The sequence below is a fragment of the Malurus melanocephalus genome, unplaced genomic scaffold (assembly GCF_030028575.1).
Source record: "Malurus melanocephalus ecotype Western Australia unplaced genomic scaffold, MMel_1.1 scaffold_143, whole genome shotgun sequence".
NCBI lineage: Eukaryota > Metazoa > Chordata > Aves > Passeriformes > Maluridae > Malurus > Malurus melanocephalus.
Window position 1 is genome coordinate 1,050,179 of NW_026623375.1, and position 18,492 is coordinate 1,068,670.

The 18,492-nt window shown below is 51.6% G+C and overlaps 3 protein-coding genes across 6 annotated transcripts in view; 2 read left to right on the forward strand and 1 right to left on the reverse strand.

Moving 5' to 3' along the window:
• ZDHHC4 (zinc finger DHHC-type palmitoyltransferase 4) overlaps nucleotides 1-5,873 on the forward strand; it is a 7,864-nt gene extending 1,991 nt beyond the window's left edge. The window contains exons 2-6 of the mRNA XM_057371257.1: nucleotides 2,077-2,174; nucleotides 3,284-3,462; nucleotides 3,546-3,671; nucleotides 4,405-4,649; nucleotides 5,070-5,873. Of these exons, the coding sequence (XP_057227240.1) occupies nucleotides 2,077-2,174; nucleotides 3,284-3,462; nucleotides 3,546-3,671; nucleotides 4,405-4,649; nucleotides 5,070-5,354 (933 nt within the window). The 3' untranslated portion in view covers nucleotides 5,355-5,873. The remainder of the gene's footprint in view (nucleotides 1-2,076; nucleotides 2,175-3,283; nucleotides 3,463-3,545; nucleotides 3,672-4,404; nucleotides 4,650-5,069) is intronic.
• On the reverse strand, nucleotides 5,848-14,483 carry E4F1 (E4F transcription factor 1). 4 transcript variants are annotated; one of them, XM_057371227.1, is made up of 14 exons: nucleotides 14,109-14,483; nucleotides 13,570-13,709; nucleotides 13,346-13,442; nucleotides 12,842-13,047; nucleotides 12,528-12,648; nucleotides 12,102-12,254; nucleotides 11,470-11,636; nucleotides 10,764-10,988; nucleotides 10,371-10,476; nucleotides 9,562-9,779; nucleotides 8,786-8,984; nucleotides 7,970-8,130; nucleotides 7,147-7,209; nucleotides 5,848-6,947 (listed from the first exon to the last, which is right to left on the reverse strand). In XM_057371227.1, exons 1-14 carry the CDS (start codon nucleotides 14,242-14,244, stop codon nucleotides 6,600-6,602), a joined length of 2,340 nt encoding a protein of 779 aa, XP_057227210.1. In that variant the 5' UTR covers nucleotides 14,245-14,483; the 3' UTR covers nucleotides 5,848-6,599. The 4 variants fall into 4 exon arrangements, with proteins under 4 accessions (XP_057227210.1, XP_057227209.1, XP_057227208.1 ...); XM_057371226.1 differs by having other exon boundaries at nucleotides 10,371-10,479; XM_057371225.1 differs by having other exon boundaries at nucleotides 10,764-10,991.
• A 167-nt stretch (nucleotides 14,484-14,650) lies between these two features.
• On the forward strand, nucleotides 14,651-18,209 carry PGP (phosphoglycolate phosphatase). Its single transcript, XM_057371228.1, has 2 exons — nucleotides 14,651-15,389; nucleotides 15,993-18,209. The coding sequence occupies exons 1-2, from the start codon at nucleotides 14,651-14,653 to the stop codon at nucleotides 16,316-16,318; spliced, it is 1,065 nt and encodes a 354-aa protein (XP_057227211.1). The 3' UTR covers nucleotides 16,319-18,209.
• Nucleotides 18,210-18,492: the final 283 nt, after the last annotated feature.

Here is an 18,492-nt window from a genome sequence, read left to right on the forward strand (position 1 = left end):
GGATAGGAAGTAGAAATACACTTCCTTTGAGATGATTAATGCTGTCCAAGCAGGTGATAAAAACCATTTGGGTCTCCCAGCTCCTGTCCCTGCCTGTGCCTGTCTGGGGTGAGGATGGAGCTCTTCATGTTGCCAAAAGCAGCTTGTTCAGTGACACCACAACATGTCAGCTTTGAAAAATTAAGCAATAATCTGGCCCTAGGAATTTGCAGTTTTGTGGTATTGGCTGCTGTCATTGAGAGAAAAAGGTGTGGGAGGTTTGAGGATTAAAACAGGGAGAGAATTGTAAGTGGTGGCAGATATTTTAGGGGAAGCTCTTTAATGTGTGTACTAATGCTGCAGGCTCTTGTTTGCTAAGAAAGAGGGAGTAAAGAGCTTTAAAAGAGGATTAAGAATTGGCATTTTATTGTAAAAATGGTGAATTGGAAAGGCACGACTTCATTTTTCTGTCTGTTGGGCTGTGTCTGAATGGAAAGGGGAAAAAAATGAAAATTTCTGAAGGGATAGGATGAGAGAATTATCACTTAAACTGTAAATCATATTTAATGCTGTTCACAGGAGTTCAGACAGACTTTTTTTATTACTGATATTGCACTTTCTTTTGGTTATAGACACCTTGTGCAAAGAAATTGATTCTTTCCCCCCATTTCTTTATAGCTGCTGATATGAAGGGTTTAAAAAGCAGCAATTAAATTACTGCTGTGGTGTGAAGCCACTGTCTGGAGGAATCTAATCAATACTTGTGCCAGGGAAATAAATACAGGTGAATATAATCAATACTCTACCTGGGCCATAAATACAGATAATGCTCAATATAAAGTCACAATGTAAGGTAATTATGAACCAGTACAGAACAAACCCCACAACATCAAAAGGGTCTGAAGCTCTTAAGGTGTCCAAAGGAGGGACATGAGGGTGGTGAAGGGCCATGGAGGAGCAGCTGAGGGCACTTGGCATAAGCCTGGCAGTGTGCTGAAGTTTCCTGCAGTTTCCTTTCTGCTGGGGTGTGTTTCCTCTTGCAGCAAACTTGAAAAAAGCCTCTTTTCACAAACACTCGTCCCTCGAAGCGCCGAGATGAGACTTCACACAAAAATATTTAGCGTCTTCGCAGCTCCACATATGCTTTTTGCCTCCTGGTCTTTCACATCTGAGGCAAGAAGCTCTCACTGCATATTTTCTTTCCACGTCAGCTAGAAATAGGCTCAGCTGCTCTAATTCCTACGCCGTGTTGCTATAGAGATCTGTCAGCTCGGAGCAGCCGAGTCAGACAATTCCACAGGCACWTCCCTGGCTGAGGCATTCACTCAATGAGCACAGGCAGGTTCCTTCTTCAGCACATCGAGCTGTGCTTGAAAGGGCAATTAGACATGGAGCCATCGGGCTGGATCAGAGCTGGAGCAGGAGAAACTGGATCTTTTGGGAGTTTGGCTGGCTCATGGAATTTTTTTGGTCTCKTTTCTGGAGGCCACAGGGTTTATCCGTTTGCTTATCTTCCCTTGATCTGGCCTGATGGAGCATATTGTAACWGGGGAATTGCTCAGTTCTATCCCCTGCTTAACTCATCCCTGTCCTGCACCCACCCTAAGCTTCTCAGAACTTTCACACATTAACCCAGATAGGTTTGTTTGGGCCTGGTGGGCTCCCAGGAATATGGAACCTCGCTCCCATGTGGAAAACCCCAGCAGCTTTCCTGCCTCTGTTCTTTCTCTGTGGAAAAGGTGGTCAGGTGGTGGAACTGCTCAGAGAGATTTGGAGTCCCCGTCTAAGGAAGGAATGGACATGGCACTCGGTGCTCTGGGCTGGTGACAAGGTGGGGATTGGGCACAGGTGGGACTCGAGGATCTTGGAGGGCTTGTCCAACCTTAGTGATTCCAAGATTCAGTGATTCTGTGTGTTATGTTGGACTGGATGATCCTGAAGGTCTCCTCCAGCCTTGATTCTGTGGTGACAAGCTCAGATGCCCCTGCAAAGGAGCCCCGTCCCCAGTGTTGTGGCTGTGCAGATCCAGAACTGAGGGATGAGRGACTTGTACTCAAATCTGAGCTTGTCCCAAGGCAGCAGTGATGTGCAGTTCAGGTGAMAGTGCTTTATTTCCCTCAGGTGTTGTCACTGGTGATCCCCACCCAGCTCCAGAGGGTGACACACCGGGCTCTGCACAGGRTTTTCCACACAAGGTATTGCACTTTTATGCCTTTGCCATTATTTTTTACTATTTCTGGTTACTGGTGGGATYTCCTGCCACCATCAGAGCTCTCAGTATCACCCTTAGATATATTCTGTCTCCATTTGGGATGCCTATCAGGRATTACAGATTCCCTTTGAGGTTTGCCACGCTGTTCTCTCCCCTCCTCGTTCATTGTTTAGAAGGTGGAACCCTGAAATGTTTGAACATATTGACAAATAAAGATAATGTGGCTCRGTAACAGATGTTGGTCACACTGGTGGGATTGTGCATCCCCATAGGAATTACCACAGCCTCTCTGGCAGCTGCAGATGGAGTCAGACAGACTCTCAGTCTCCATCCTCTCCCTCAAATCCCATTAGTCTCAGTCCAGCAGCCTGGATGTCCAGGTGGCTCRGGGGAAGCTGCCCAGCTGCCAACGTGCAGCCTGCTGGATTCAGGTGGATTTTGTAGCGTCTGTAAACTCTGGTGCCTCAGGAATGATTTATATACCTTTTCTCTGGGGACAGTAGCTCGGTGTGACAGTGACAGAGCTGTAAATCAGCTGTGCTGTCAGTTCTGGGGTTGTTTGTGCCTGTCCTGCTGATCCTCTGCTCTAGAGGTGGCACTGTCAGAGGTGCTGGGGGCACTGGGACTCTCCACGCATTCTGGAACTGGTGTTCACCACTGCCCACTTCCTGCCACACTTACTTTCTAACAGCTGGTTGTATTTTTACAGTGTTTTTWAAATTATTTCTTGGTGTTTTCTTTGCTTTCAGAGTAGCAAAATCTTCTGGCAGAATGTTTTGTGGCCTATTGCTGTGGCATATTTTGTCAGCAGCAAGTGATTATAAGACTTTGTACTGACAGGGAAAATAAAATCCAAAGGACATGTGAACAAAGCAGGGARTTTAGCTGACATATTTAAAGGAGTGTATGTGGGAAGAAAAGAAGGAGAAGCCAGTGGATGGAGAAAACACTATTAATATGCAATCCAAGCTGGCCTGAAAACCTAAAAGATGTGTCTCCTTGCGTTTGGAAGGTCTTTGATCACCTCTGAGTGCACTTGACCTGTTAATCAGGATGCTGGGTATTAAATAGACTGTCCCCTTTCCTTTCCAGGAGCTGTTTGTTTGTGGTCCTGCACATAGCCCTGCAGGCTGCAGTGTTTGGGGAATACACCTGGGAAGTGTTTGTGTACTGCTGGGAGCTGCAGTTCCACCTCCTCCTCCTCCTCCTGCCCTACCTGCTGCTGGCTGGGAACATGGGCTGCTTCCTGCTCTGCTCCCRGGCCAATCCTGGTAAGATCATTCTCATGCTCTTTGAAAACAGAAAATAATGCTGTGAATCCCATTTTGAGCCRTTTTTCTTGTCTCTTTTCCAGGTGTAATAACAAAATCCAATGCTGCATCACTGGTTCAGGTTTATGCCTATGAYGGGGTGTTGTTTCAGAGAGGCCTCGTGTGTCCCACGTGCAGCGTGGAGAAGCCAGCCAGGTCCAAGCACTGCAGTAAGGATCTGAAATTCCTTGATGAGCATGGCAGTAACACTTTCCCAAAGGAATTCTCCCCCAGGAACTGCAGTTCCCACTACAGCTGTTCTGTTACCAGCTCAGTGCACACAGGGCTGTGTTTGTTTTCCTGAGCTTCCAGCTGCATTTGCCCATCTGTGGAGCTGGTTGGGTGCTGTTTCTTCTCACAGAAATTACCAGTTCTGAGGGGATAATTCAGGGTCAGGAACAACCAAACTTTTGAACAGCTGGAAGTTAAATGAGAAATTACCACCTGTCAAGACCTGAGTTCAGGATTTTGTATTTCACAGAATCCTGGAAATGTTTGGGCTGGGAGGGAGGAACTTTTAAAACCTATCTCRTCTCACTCCTTCCACTRTCCCAGGTTGCTCCAAGCCCTGTCCAGCCTGACCTGGAACACTTTCAGGGTTTAGAAGTCCGTTTTATCATCTAAAATAACAGTGGGAGCTATAATCTGTACCTTTCAGATGCTGTGCCAGGCAGTACTGTCAGAGAAACCAAAATCTTGGAGYTGCAGTCTTGGTGAATAAAAGAGGCAATGGGATTCATTGCTTTTCTTATGATACACAATTTAAATTATTTGTTTCAAAAGCTGCCTGCTAAACCCTGACTGTAACTCATACATAGTTTCAACTAACAAACCATGTAAAGATCAAACCGATTACTTAAAAATCAAGTGCCAAGATGTCTGTTTTGCCCTTGCCTCCTCGAGGTGTCTGCAGGACGTGTGTGCACCGCTTCGACCACCACTGTGTGTGGGTCAACAACTGCATTGGTGCCTCCAACGCCGGCGTTTTCCTGCTCTACCTGCTCTCCCTGACRGCCACAGCCGCAGCCATCGCTGCTGTCACGGCTGCATTCCTCATCCAGGTGCTGCTGCTCTCCAACATCATGCACGGGACCTAYCTGGATGCCCAGGGACAGGAGCACRCCGTGGAGATTCCCTTCCTYGTTCAGGTCAGTTCATGCTATAAAATATTCTGTCTCACACTTTGTTGTCGAGAATGTTGTCCTCCCAGGAAGGGGGCAGAGTGCAGGTTTTTAGCTGCTTYACACAGGTAACTGCATTTAGAAAACTGCCGCTGCAGAATGTTTAAAAATGGGGGATTTTCCTCACAGCACTTCCCATCCTACAGGTTCCTGTCTCCAGGATCTGTCACTTGGCAGATCTGGTTTATAAAGAAGGAATTTACATTCCAGTGACCAGCTGTTGGGAGTCCCTGAGGTATCTTGGTGGAGCTGTTAAAGCAGGACACACCACCCTGGAATGTAGACACAGTTCCATGTGCACATGGATGTGCATTCCAGCTGGGGCTCTGCAGTGGTCCTGGGATTCGACCCTCCCATTTTTTGACCTATTTTTCTCTTTTTCTGCAGCACCTTTTCTTGACTTTCCCTAGGATTGTCTTCATGCTGGGGTTTGTTATCCTGCTCACGCTCGTCCTGGGTGGATATTGCTCCTTCAGTCTGTATTTGGCCCTCACCAACCAAACCACCAATGAATGGTGCAAATCCAGAAGATTTGGGGGGTCCCCCCACCTCCCGTCACAGCCTCATGACAGACCACTTGTTTACAAAAACATTTACWCTAAAGGGATCTGGAGAAATTTAAAGGAAATCTTTAAGCCTCCTACAGTGTTGGAAAGGAAGAAGAAAACATGAAGGGATTGTTGTTTCTCTAGGCATTTTTAAACATTTTCTAAGACTTTGGTTCAGCCGTGGGCGTGGCTGCCCCAGACAAATTTCGTAACAAGATTCCAGCAGAATTCCCATATTGGTGCCTCAGCAGAGCATCATTTGAGATCCCTCAGCGAGACTTGGGTCCAGTTCAGTCCTGGCCCTGATYAGAGGGATTTGGTCCATCTTCCCAAAGTCAGTCTTTCTGGAAAGGGCTAACACAGAGCTCCTGCGAATTTTGAGGAAGCAGCATCTTTTTGTGGAAAACAGTTAACCCGTTACTGTTAACAATGACTACAACAGGTTGTGTGTACTTAGCTGCAAAAATGATTTCTGGCAGGATCTTATCTGCACAAACCACATCCTACTGCAAATCTGGAACATTAACTTCAGGAAGGAAATGRAAGTGTCCCTGTTCGCTTCTCCTTCCAGAAATTCGTCTGTTTGAGTACAATAGAAGAGAAATTGGAAAATAATATAGTAAGAACTTTAAATAATTTTATTTTTAAAAATGTATTTATTTACATGCCAAATCTGTACAATATGCAATTAAAAATCCATATATGGTTTAAAAAAACCAAATTCCTATACAATATGGCTTTCCAGCCCCCAGGCTGGCTCTCAGAGCAGCCTGGCTGGCATTGCAGGGTACAATGATGCATTCATAGACCAGTACATAAGGCTACTTGTCCAGGATATCAAAGARAAGAGAAATACTGCAGTACCATGCCTTGGGAGGCCTGAAGGAGTGAGGTTAAAGGCATGAGAGTGTTTCAGTGGTGCTYAACACACACCACTACTCCTTAGGTTTGGTTTTCTCAACTTTTTTTTAAATGCATATATTTAAATAATCCTTTGTGAGACGCCCCCATATTTGCTACACTTTCTGAATCCTTTTAAAAACCAGACCACTGCTATTCCGTGAGCAGAAGGAACTGATTCCCAAAGGATCTTCCTTAATTCGAGGCTGCTGTACAGAATACTGAGTGTCAGCTGTGACCTGTCAGAATCCTCAGTGTGACCAGGCCAAGGGTKTAACTCCTGGGAACACCTTGGGCCTGTCCTATCCCGTTTTAGTCCTGCATTATCCCCCTTTGGGCCTGCACTATCCCGTGAAGCCACTGCCCTCCAGAACATTCCCCCCTTGCTCTCTGCCCAGCTCCAGTGCCCCCATCAGCCCGATCCAAACCCCAGGCTGGAGAAGCCAGGCAGTGTGCAGCTGCTCCACCCTCACACGATCACCGTCTGCACCTCCACCTCGCCCTCCTGCGAGGCAGCAATGACGAACTCGCCGGCGTGCTCCATGATCTCRATGTCCTCAGATGCCACCATGGTGACAGTGGCCTCCTGTGTGGCCAGGCCGCTGTCGGTGGCCAGCACGGCGCCGTCGCCGATGGCCGAGGCCAGGGTCATGGCCACCTGCTCGGTGAGGCTCTCGGGGGTGGCGATGGTGATGGTGTCGGCGGTGTCGGCGGCCGCGGCGCCCTCGGCCACGGTGACATTCTGCACGATGATCTGGTGGCCAGAGTTGGCCTGRTTCACGATCTGCTGCACCACCTTCATGATGTGGCTGTCGACCTATGAGGAGAGAGGGGGCTGCACTGATGGTTGGTGTTTACTGCAAGAATTGACAATAGTTACCTTTGTGGAGGTACCCGATGGCCACAGGGCAGTGACAKGAGCAGCTCTGCATCCCAGACCCCTCCATCTCTACATCCCCAGAACAGAACAGACTCTGCAATGTGTCACCCCTTGTGTCAYTGAAGGACTGCTTTACCTCATGTCTTGTTCCCTCTATTATTTCAGTAGCTTCACTTGTCTCCATGTCTTCAGTTGAAGTCTGAAAGACAAAATAAGATTATTTCCTTTTTATGTTCCTCCAAAAGAAATTTTTATCACCAAGATATAATTCACTATGATCTTTTGCACGAGTCTTTGTGTTCCCCCCACATCCAGCAGCTACTCCAAAGACAGCTCCTTGACAGTGCCTCCCAATCCTGTTATCAGGAACTACTTAAAATTAATGCAAAATGTTCACAAATAACTGCAAGAGAATGTCCTCCCTCAGCAGGATTTGGCCAAGCAGCAGATTTTTCTYCTACTCGAGATAAACTACGGCAGCACTCAATAACTGAGCTGAGTTAYCCTGCTTAGATGAGAACTGGCTGTGTCATGGCGGAGAGAAAGTGAAATACAGAATTCATTGCTCATGCCAACCTCTGTTAGAAACAACAAAGATTATCTGGGACAAAGTACAAAAAATAGAAATGGGAGAAAATAGTAGGGAAAGCTGAAGCAAGTTTGTGAGGACCAAAAATCTGGTGTGGTCAGAAGTGTTCAGGCTCAGCCTCCTGCTGAGCCACTGGCAGTCTTCCCTTTTCCTTTTCCTGCCCACACACAGCACTTTGGGAGGTGGGGAAGCTCCAAGTGCTTTCCTTCCAAACAGGGCAAATCCTACTGACTCCTGGGGCCATGCTGGCAGGGCAGAGCCTGTTTGACCCTGTCCTAAAAGCCTGGAGCAGGAACATGTACAACTGCAGCTTTTCCAGACCAAATCCTGTCCTAAATTCCCAACGAGCATGCTGGCTGCCCCTTCTCACCTCAATGATGTATTCCTGGGTGTCTGCCACCACCGAGGAAAACTCCACCAGAACCGTGTGGGGATCTTCCGAAAGGACTGTGGCTGCTAAGTTGTCAGCAGACTGACTTTCCTCTGAWACTATCACTTCTTCCACATCTTTCATAGCAAGGAGGCAGCCACCTGCATGGAATTCCAGAAAAACATCATTTTTTTGTGGCCATCTCAGATAGTAGCTGGAAGATGCTACACAGCCCCACTGAGGCTTCTTTAGGGGATGTCATGGACAAGTGACCAGTGTCACAAGAGAAGGTTTTGGTTCACCAGAACAGGCCAAGGAACAGCCCAGAAGAGCCCATGTGACACCAGGGAACAAAGCCTTGAGCAGAACAGCTCTCCAGTGCACTTSCAAACACCACATGGGTAAATTCAGGTGGCAAAACCACATAGGCTTTTCAAGGCCTTATGTGAAGAACATGCAGGAAGAGTTTGGGTGTCATTTAAGTCACCAATCTTTTCTTCTGATACATTTCAGTATGTTCTAGGAAACTCTCTTCCAGTAAATATGTATTATTCCTTTGGAATAACACCATCAGCACYACCTGAAGAGGTCTGAAAATCCCTGCTTAGGAGCTAAAGGAACAGCAAGACCAGTGTAACTAATCCCATCAAAGCAGATTATTGGTGACAACTTCACTCAGGACATTTTCCCTCACAGAACATCCCCACTTGCACGCAGGCTGTTAGACCCACCCGCAGCACCATTCCCACTCAGCCCAAGGGCAGCCTGTCCCAACCCAGCCCCAGAGCAGCCTTCCCCCAGGGCAGCCCTGCTCACCTTTGGTTTTCAGGTGCCTGTTGAGGGTGCCGTGCTCGGCAAAGCCCCGCCCGCACTTGTAGCACTTGAAGGGCTTCTCTCCRGTGTGGTGGCGGATGTGGCGCACCAGGGAGCCCTTCTCCCGGAACCCCCGGCTGCAGAACTGGCACACGTAGGGCTTGTCCTCCAGGTGGGTACGGAAATGCACCTGCTGGGCGTTCTGCACACACGGGGCAAGGGGAGGGTCAGAAAGGACAACACAAATTCATGGACACAGGGGTTTAGCTTCCAGGATGGAACTCAACTGTTTTATAGGACTTAATTTTCTTGCATGGTGGTTTAGGATTGATAGTCCCCAAGTTAGTGCTTCCACTGGGACTCTCCAAACCACGAGCCACTTGCTTGCTCCCCCTCTCTCCCCCTCTCCATCCCCTTGCAGTGGACTGGAGAGGAGAACTGGAGGCACAAATGGTGAAGATCATGGGCTGAGATAAAAACAATTTACTGGAAATAGCAAWGAGATAAGAAAGCAAAAAACAGTAACCATACTGATGAGAGTGCAAGAAAGAGGTGAGCAATTCACATGGAAATCCCCCCGACAACAGATAGAACGAATCCCTTTTCTCCACCCCAGAATACCCTGGCCATACTCCCTCCTGGCTACTGCAAAAATTAACCCATCCTGGCCAGAACCAGGACACTTATCACATATTTGCTCCACACATGAAGGAAAACTTTCTCCAAGAAAAGTTATGGTTTTACAAAGCCTTTACAGAGGCCAGTGTGAGGGGGCCCACCTTTGTCTTGTAGCGCTTGCCRCACTTGGGGCAGGCGTAGGGCCGCTCGTCCGAGTGCACCCTCCGGTGCCCCTTCACGTGGGCGATGGTTTTGTAGAGCTTCCCACACTCCCCGCAGCGGAACCGCCGCTCGTTCACGTGCACCTCCTGGTGCTTCTTCAGCAAGTAACCYTTGGTGAACTCCTTGCCACACTCCTCACACTTGAAAGGTTTGTACTCTRGAGAGACAGAGAGAAAATGTGTGGGTGATCCAGGGCGACCCGCGGCACAAGGATCTGATACAGATGTAACTGACTTCTTACAAAAAACAGCCTGGAGAGGGAGAGGAATTTTATGTTCAACCACATGTGTGGGCTTTCACTGAACCCCAAAACAGCTGGKGTTGGAAGGGACCTCTGGAGATCATCCAGTGCAACCCCCTTGCCCAGGCAGGGTCACCTGGAGCAGGTGACACAGGAACACGTCCAGGTGGGTCTGGGATGTCTCCMAAGGGAGAATCCAGGCTCTCCTTGGGCAGCTGTTCCAGTGCTCTGCCACCATCATGGCAAGTTTTCCCTTAGGTTGAGGTGGAACTTGTGGTGGTTTAGTTTCTGGCCATTACTCCTTGTTCTGTCACTGTCACCTGTGAACACTGAGACCATCCTCTGACCCTTGGAGATGTTTGTAWGGATTGATGGGATCCCCTCAGCCTTCCCTTCTCCAGACTGACCAGGCCCAGCTCCCGCAGTCTCCTCAGCAGGAGCTGTACCATGGTTGAGGTCACTGAGCCTCACAGCTTGTGTCAGACAACAGCCCCAGCAGCACTTTACCTGTGTGACTCCTACTGTGTGCTTCCAGGGCAGCAGCTTCATTGAAGGCTTCATTACAGTGAGAGCAAATGAAGCGTTTGTACCCGTTGGTTCTTTCTGCAGGTGTCTGCTGGAGAGAAAACAGAAAAACTGATGTTTTTTCTACTAGTGTGTCCAGGTAGGATTGCTACCCAAATTCCCAGTTAAACACTCCAGCTTTGACAGGAAAGAGATCTCTGTGTTGAGAGACAGACATGTGAAGTAAGATTTCCCTTAAATCACAGGTGCACAATATAGCTCTAAAAACTGACACAAAGCCATAGGCACAGCAGAGACAGATAAGGAACACTGCCCACAAMCAAATAGAGACAAAGAAGGTTAAAAAATTCATCTATTGATGGAATACAAACACACCGACTTTGCTTGTTCCGGTTTAACACACTGCTCTCCACATGGCTCCTCTTCTACTTCCACTCCTTTGTTTTCCAGCTCTTCTGGAGCAGCTGCCACAGGTTCATCCTGCTTCTGCATCTCTTCCACAGCAACTCTCTCAATGACAATTCCCGAATTCCTCATGGCCTGCCTCAGCAGGTTCTCACTGTTCACTTCCCCTTCACATGGCAGCTCCTCGGGATGTGACTGCTGAAGGAACAAAGAGGAAGTCTGGCACAGCAAATCCATAGTTTGTCCTTTTTTACTGCAACACTGCTGCAAGGGTCACTCTCTCTGGGGTATCCAGTGCTGTGCTATGGGGTTGAAAGATCAACATGGGAATATCTTGAGCTGGGGAGAAGGATGATCTGGATTTGTACTCAAGAAAACCCAAGGGATGACAAGCCTTTGCTCCTACCACAGTCTCACAGCAGGGAATGGTGAACAAAAACATCCCCTCATTTGAAAGTATGTGGTGGTGAAGCACCAGCCCCTGTAAGCTACACACAGTGCTCAGCTCAGCTCAGCAGCAGAGGGGCCCAGGTCAGAGCACAGCACCTGCCCACGTGGAAAACAACCAAATTCATTCCTCCACTCAGGTCTACTGTCAGGACCCAAGAAACTTTTGCTCATAAGGTGAAATGTTCTTTGTGTAAAACACACAGAGGGTGTTTGAGACAACACTCACATCTGATTCCAGGGGTTTTGCATCCACCACAGGAAGTTCCTGCATCTGCACATGGACTTCATGGAGAACGTTGCCTTTTGCATCTGTCACGAGGTGGATGACGGGRGAGGCCTCGATGGATTCGCTCGCTATCGAGGACATTGTGTCTGTGTTGGAGCTGCAGGATCCTGCAAGGGATGAACCATTTGGGGAAACGCCACCCCACAACAACTCTGTGTGCCCTAAAAAATCTGCCTTAGAGCTGGAGGTGCATTTTAAAGCCACCTTTGTACCAGACTCTGAAACGTTCTTGAGTTCACACCTGGCTTCAGGRTAATAGCTTTGCTCTATAAATTACTTTTCCTGGCATAAAAAATATACATTCAATACCACAGAAATACTTTTTTTTCATCTTGATTTTTCATAAATAAGAAATCATGGAATGATCTGGATTGGAAGGGATCCTAAAGCTCATCCAATTCCAACCCCCTGCCATGGACACCATCCATGTCAACATGCCCTTGGACACTTCCAAGGATCCAGGGACAGCCACAGCTTCTCTGGGCAACCTGGGCCAGAAGGAATTTATATTCCAAGTGCTGTGAGCATTTGGTTTTATCAGACACGAGGCAGGTCCTGACACAATCACTGACCTGATGGCAGATCATCTTTGTTGACAACTATTTCTTTGGTCATGTTGAAGCGGATTTTTTCAGTGCAAGGTGTCAGAGATTTAAGGTGCCGAGTCAAAGCTCCTGATTCCCGGAAGCTTTTCCCACATTTCTTGCATTTGTAAGGTCTTTCATCTGGAAATGACAAGAATCAAAATAACCATATTAAGGCCAGCACTGCCAGGATAAGCTCTGTGTGACAGGCTGAAGAACATGTTCAGCTTTCTACAGCACATGACTGTGSCTATCCCAGAACCTTCCATCGCCTCCCAGCACCCCAAATACTGGGGAGCTCAACAGTTTTAGCTCAGCAAAACATGGAAAGCGGCAAGAAATTCCACTACAAGGCAAACGGATAATCACAGACAACCCCAGTAACAGGAAACCCTTATTTTGGAGAASTCTTACCAGTGTGCCGCCGATGGTGTCGGATCAGAGACCCCTTTGTCCTAAAGGAAGTTCCACAGAGTTTACACTCGTAGTCCTTCCTGCTGCTGTGAGTGATCATGTGAGCTTTGAGGATGCTGGCCTAGGGGAAAAAAATATCCTTTAAGAGACGTTCCAAACAGTTTAAAGATTTCACACTTCAGCTGTAAAGAACAAGGYTCCTTRTGAAWASAGAACTTCCMTTTGGAAGTACACTGTCACTGAGTTTTGGGATCTCTTAGCTTACAGCCAGCCTAACCACCTCCCTAACCCAYATCAGCAGAGGGGATACTCACCGTTTTAAATGTCTTCTGGCAGAGCTCACACACGTATCGGCCCTCCTTGTTCATCTGCAGCTTCACCTTGATCAGCTCGGTGGAAATGTCCTGCTCCTGCTCCTCGGGGCTACCCTGCTCCTCACTGACCTCCCCGTCCACGTGGCCATTTGGGTTCTCAAACACATGGTCTCCTGCTACAATGACTTCTTTTATGTGCCCACTGCCTGGGAAAAGGTGAGGAGACAGTTGGGTTCTTTACAGGACAAAGCTTTACCCTGTTGGYTGGGCTTTAAGGACCCTCCCAACCCAAATCATTCCATGACTCTGTTCCATGATCCTAATGTGRGGGGGATTGCAGAGCTGGCCTGGAGCTGCCTCCCACAGCTCTGAGGGAACACTGAGCCCCAAATCCCCAGTGACACAGAGGTGTCATGCACCCAGMCACAACCCAAAGCCATCAGAAGACAGAGGAAAGAGGTTCCAAACTGTCCAGGGGTGCCAAGGCAGCACCTCAGAGCTCACCTACGATGGCCGAGGCGTTGCTGATCTCCTCTGCTATGGAAGATGCTTCAACAACAATGTGAGCCACAGTGATGGACTCCTCGACAGCAGGAACCACCTGCTGGCACAGAGCACGTTTCAGCAGGCAGGTTCTGCTTGTCTAAACACACTGCTCCCTCCCCTCTAACCCAACAGACCATTGCATCCTAATCATTCCAGCCCCGGCTCGGAGAAGCCGCTGTCACCTTTTGTCCTTCCTGGCCGAGGAGCCCGGCGAGCGCGTCGGGAGGGCGCTGGCAGCCCTTCTGCAGCTTGTGCTGCACGAACTCCTCCAGAGAGCTGAACTCCGACTGGCAGCGCCCGCACTTGTGCACGTCATCCTCGTCTGYGGGGGAAAACTCGGTCATTGGGGCCGGGGCAGGGCAGCACGGGCCCGCAGGATGGGTCAGGATGGAAGGGTGGAGRTGGAGGGTGTGTTCCCAGCTCSCTGCTCCAGCAGGGCCGCCCCAGAGCGCACGGAGCAGCACTGTGTCCAGACCCGCTGGAGCAGCTCCAGTGAGGGACACTGCACAGCCTCTCCCGCCAATGTGGTACACCAGCACCGCCGCTCCGCCCGGACAGCCAGTGCCGAAGGGGAGCTGGGCGATCCCGGCAGAGAACGCGGAGACCCCGCCGCCTCCCGCCCCGCTGACAGTACCGGCCCAGCCCCGTCACCCACCGGGCCCTTCGGGCCGCGCCGCCCCCAGGCCTGCCTGTGCCGGCCGGGGCCCTGTGAGGGCGGTACCTTGCTCGCCGAAGGGCGGCGGGAGGCCGATGAGGGCGGCGGGGGGTGCGGGGGGCCCGGAGGCCGCGGTCGCTGTGCCCCGGCCCGGCCCGGCCGCTTCTGCCGTAAGCGCCGCCGGCCCCGCGCCCGTTGCCATCGCGGCCCCCGTGTCGCAACGCGCCGCAAGATGGCGGCTTTACGGCCGTGTCGTCATAACAACGGGACGGGGCTCGGCGGGGAACGCGCCCGCGGCTCGGAGGTTCCGGACGCCGGCGGGCGGTGTCGGGGCACGCTCCCTCCGTTCCCCCCGGTGACCCCCGAGCCCCGGCGGAGCGGAGTCTGAGCAGTTACCGCCGAGTTACCGCGGAGTTGCCTAACGCGTTACCTAACGAGCCCCGCGGCGCCCKGGCCAATAGCAGCGCGCGGGGCGCGGGCCATGGAGCGGCACAGCCAATGAGAGCGCAGCACGCCGGGCGCCACCGGCGGCGACGTGCGGGAGGAAGGGCGGGGACACCGGGCGCCGGCTCCCGGCGGGTGGGCGTGGCCGCCGGCACCGCCGCCCAATGGGGACGCTGTCCGTGCGGAGCGCGGCCAATAGGAAAGGCCGTGTAGCGGGCGCCAGAGGCTGGCCGGCCAATGGGGAGCGCGGGGCGCTCGGGCGCGGCGGGGTGGCCATGGCAGGCGCGATGGCGGCGGGCGGCCCGCGGCAGTGCCGGCGGCTGGAGGGAGAGGTGGCGCGGGCCGTGCTCGCCAACGCCGACACGCTGCTCTTCGACTGCGATGGCGTCCTGTGGCGGGGCGAGGCGGCCGTGAGCGGCGCGGCGGCGGCGCTGGGCCGGCTGGCGGCGGCGGGCAAGCGGCTGTGCTACGTGACCAACAACAGCGGGCGGACGCGCGTGGCCTACACCGAGAAGCTGCGGCGCCTCGGCTTCCCGCCCGCCGAGCCCCGGCACATCTTCGGCTCGGCCTTCTGCGCCGCCCGTTACCTGCGCCAAGCGCTGCCGCCGGGCGCCGCCGCCTACGTGCTGGGCAGCCCCGCGCTGGCCGCCGAGCTGGAGGCCGTGGGGATCCCGCACCTCGGCCCCGGGCCCGCCGCCCTGCCCGGCCCCGCGCCCGCTGACTGGGTGCAGGCGCCGCTCGACCCCGCCGTGCGCGCCGTGCTCGTGGGCTTCGACGAGCACTTCAGCTACGCGAAGCTGTGCCAGGCGCTGCGGTACCTCCTGCGCGGCGGCCCCGACTGTCTCCTCGTCGGCACCAACCGCGACCACCGGCTCCCGCTCGAGGGCGGCGCCGCCATCCCCGGTGSGCGGGCAGGGGGGGATGGAGCGGGTGGTCTCCCGGGTCTGGGGGGGTCTGTATGCTCAGCTTTGTGTCTTATCACACCTCGGTGTTGCRTTGATAAAACACAACAAGTTCCACCTCAATCTAAGGAAGAACTTTAGCCAGGGAGTGGCAGAGCCCTGGAAYAGCTGCCCAGGGAGGTCATGGAATCTCCGTCTCTGGAGGTGTTCCAAACTTGCCTACACACGTTCCTGTGTCGCCTAATCCAGGTGACCCTGCCTTGYAGGGGGATTGGACTGGATGATCTCCAGAGGTCCCCTCCTACCCTGACTATCCTGGGATTCTTTGAGGCAGCCTGGGTGTTCTGGAGCCTTTCTTTCACAGCATCCCTGAAAGAGGGAGAATCCTTATTAATCCCTTACTTGCAAATAGGAGTTCCCTTTTGACTCTGTGAGATGGAATTCCAGTCTTCTGGCAGGCTTTATGCACCACTTCTCCTGGGACCAACCTGTCCTACCTGTAAAGCTGAGGCATCACGTTCCTAATGTCCTGAGCGGGTTTGTACTAACTCGTATGGATGCCAAGGGCTTTCTGCCCCTAATCCCTGCTCCGTGTTCCCTGCAGGGACAGGATGCCTGGTGAAGGCCGTGGAGACGGCGGCGCAGCGCGAGGCTTTCATCGTGGGCAAGCCCAACCGCTTCATGTTCGACTGCGTGGCCAGCGAGTTCGACGTGGACCCCGCGCGCACCATCATGGTGGGGGACCGGCTGGACACGGACATCCTGATGGGCAACAACTGCGGCCTCACCACGCTGCTCACCCTCACCGGGGTCACGGCGCTGGAYGAGGTGCGGGGCCACCAGGACAGCGACTCTCCTGCCAGGCACAGCCTGGTCCCTGATTACTACGTCGACAGCATTGCCGACCTGCTCCCGGTGCTGGGGGAGTAACGGGGTGCAGGGAGCAGCCCTGGTAATCACCCTGTGACAGTAACATACGCACTAGATACTTCCCGGAGCTAGAACCCTTAGCTTTTCACCTCTCTGTCTTCTCRGTATGATTCTGTTTACATCTCAGTCTGAAATGCACTTTGGAACTAAGGGGGCATTACAGTGGCACCTGGGGCTGGGGCTTGGGGCTGGGTTTAATTGTAAATGCATTGATTCAATGTACAGGGTCCTCTGGGCTGAGCTGGGGAAGTGGAGCTGGTTCATCTGAGGAGAAGGACCAYGTCTGGGCCATGGCTCAGCCTGGTTTGTTCAGGGTAACGACTCTTGGGATGTGCAGTAACCCTGGTTATGTTTGGAAACACTTGTGGAGCTGGTGTTTGCCCATGGGGTGATTCATTTTTCTAAATGGGGCCCTGTTCAGGGGCACAGCCCCACATCAGGTCACACAAATTCATGTTCTTCGTTTGACCACTGCACATTGCACTTGTGATGCAGATTGGGATGAYCCCACACAGTTCCAAACGTGGCTGCTGCACACAGTGTCTTCCAAGGTTGAGTGTGTGGAAAGCACATGTACACACAGGCACTCCCTGAGCATAAAGATAGAGCAGAATATATTTAAATTATAAATAGAGTCTATGATAATATATCTTATTTCCCAGGAGACAGGATGAGAGGAATGTACTTCACTGATGGCAGTAGATTTAATTCTCCTAAATTGTTGCATTTGGTAATGCAGAGAGTCTGTAGCCATGCACGACTGTCCTTCACTCCTGCTGCTTCCCAGAAATCCYGGGATTGATCCATACCGAGCTCCTGCACTTCCCTCAGCATCAACGAGCCACTTGCYTTGGCTTTAGCTGCACAATCCCAATTCCTGCTCAGTCTGTGGATGGATGTAGTGCCCAGGACAGCTCTCCACAAGGAGCCCTGTGGCTCCTGGCTGTGTGTGACAATATCCGTGCTTCCTTCCCATCCCTGAGGTTCAGATCTTCCGCATGTGCCAGCCTGGGCTGGACATGGTGGGTAGTGAGGAGGAGTGCTGGCTTGCTCAGGGATGATTCCATTTGATCTCCAAGTGGGATTGGGCATTGAGGGACTCAGCCAMAGGGTGGTTTTTGTGCTGCCCAAATCCCACAGTGAAAGCTTTTGCATTACAGAATTAATTGAAAATTATATATGCAAATAACTCGCTTTTATTCCATAGATTCCAGTATCTACAGTCAGTTTAAGCACTGGTTTTCCTTCCTGTCCAGCAGAGGAGCTTGGGCAGTGCTGATATTATTTCCTGCCTAGTAACTTGTCACCTTGTTTGTACAGCAATAACCCTGCAGTCCAGAGGGTCTTTGTGTTCCCAGAGCATTGGCTGATCATCTAAAAGGTTGTTTGTTTGTAAATTGGAGTTGTGGAAGTGGAGATAATCTCTTCCCTGTTCCTGTCTTCAGATGAAGGACTGTGCAAAGTCACAGAGGCAGAGCTTGCCCTTGGTCTGGGTTACGTGGAAATGGACGTTATGGAGTCACTGCAGGTTGTGTCTCATGTAACGGTGTGGGTTCGGATTCAGTCCCTGTCTCTGGTGCTTTTTGTATTGGGTTATGTCAGGAAAAGGCCAGGAGAGGCATCCAGTGTCCCTCAGGCAGCTCTGTCCCTGCCAAGGGCTCTCGCTGGCCAAGGGGGCCATTGCCTGGACTCAGGGATGCTGGAATGTGCTGGTGGCGGTGTCAGTTGTGCTTCAAGATTCTGTTCTGACTTCCAAACGGTTCTTAATCCTCTACTTGAATTCCTATTAAACTCTCAAACCTGCTCTCCCCTGCGTTGTCTCCTTTTGTGGTCTCATCTCTGTGACCTTCAGTGCAGGGAATCGTGGGTGTTAGGGATGCACTTTGGAAAGGACCTTGAAGCCCATCCAGTGCCAGCCCCTGCCATGTCAGGTACACCTTCCACTATCCCAGGCTGCTCCAAACCCTGTCCAGCCTGGCCTTGGGCATTTCCAGGGATCCAGGGGCAGCCACWGCTTCTCTGGGCATCCTGTGTCAGGGCCTCCCCACCCTCTCAGGGAAGAGTTTCTTTCCAACATCTGATCTAAATCTCTGGCAGTGGGAAGGCGTTCCCCTTTTTGTCCTGCCCATGCCCTTGTCCAAAGTCCCTCTCCATTTTTCTTGTGGGCTCCCTTC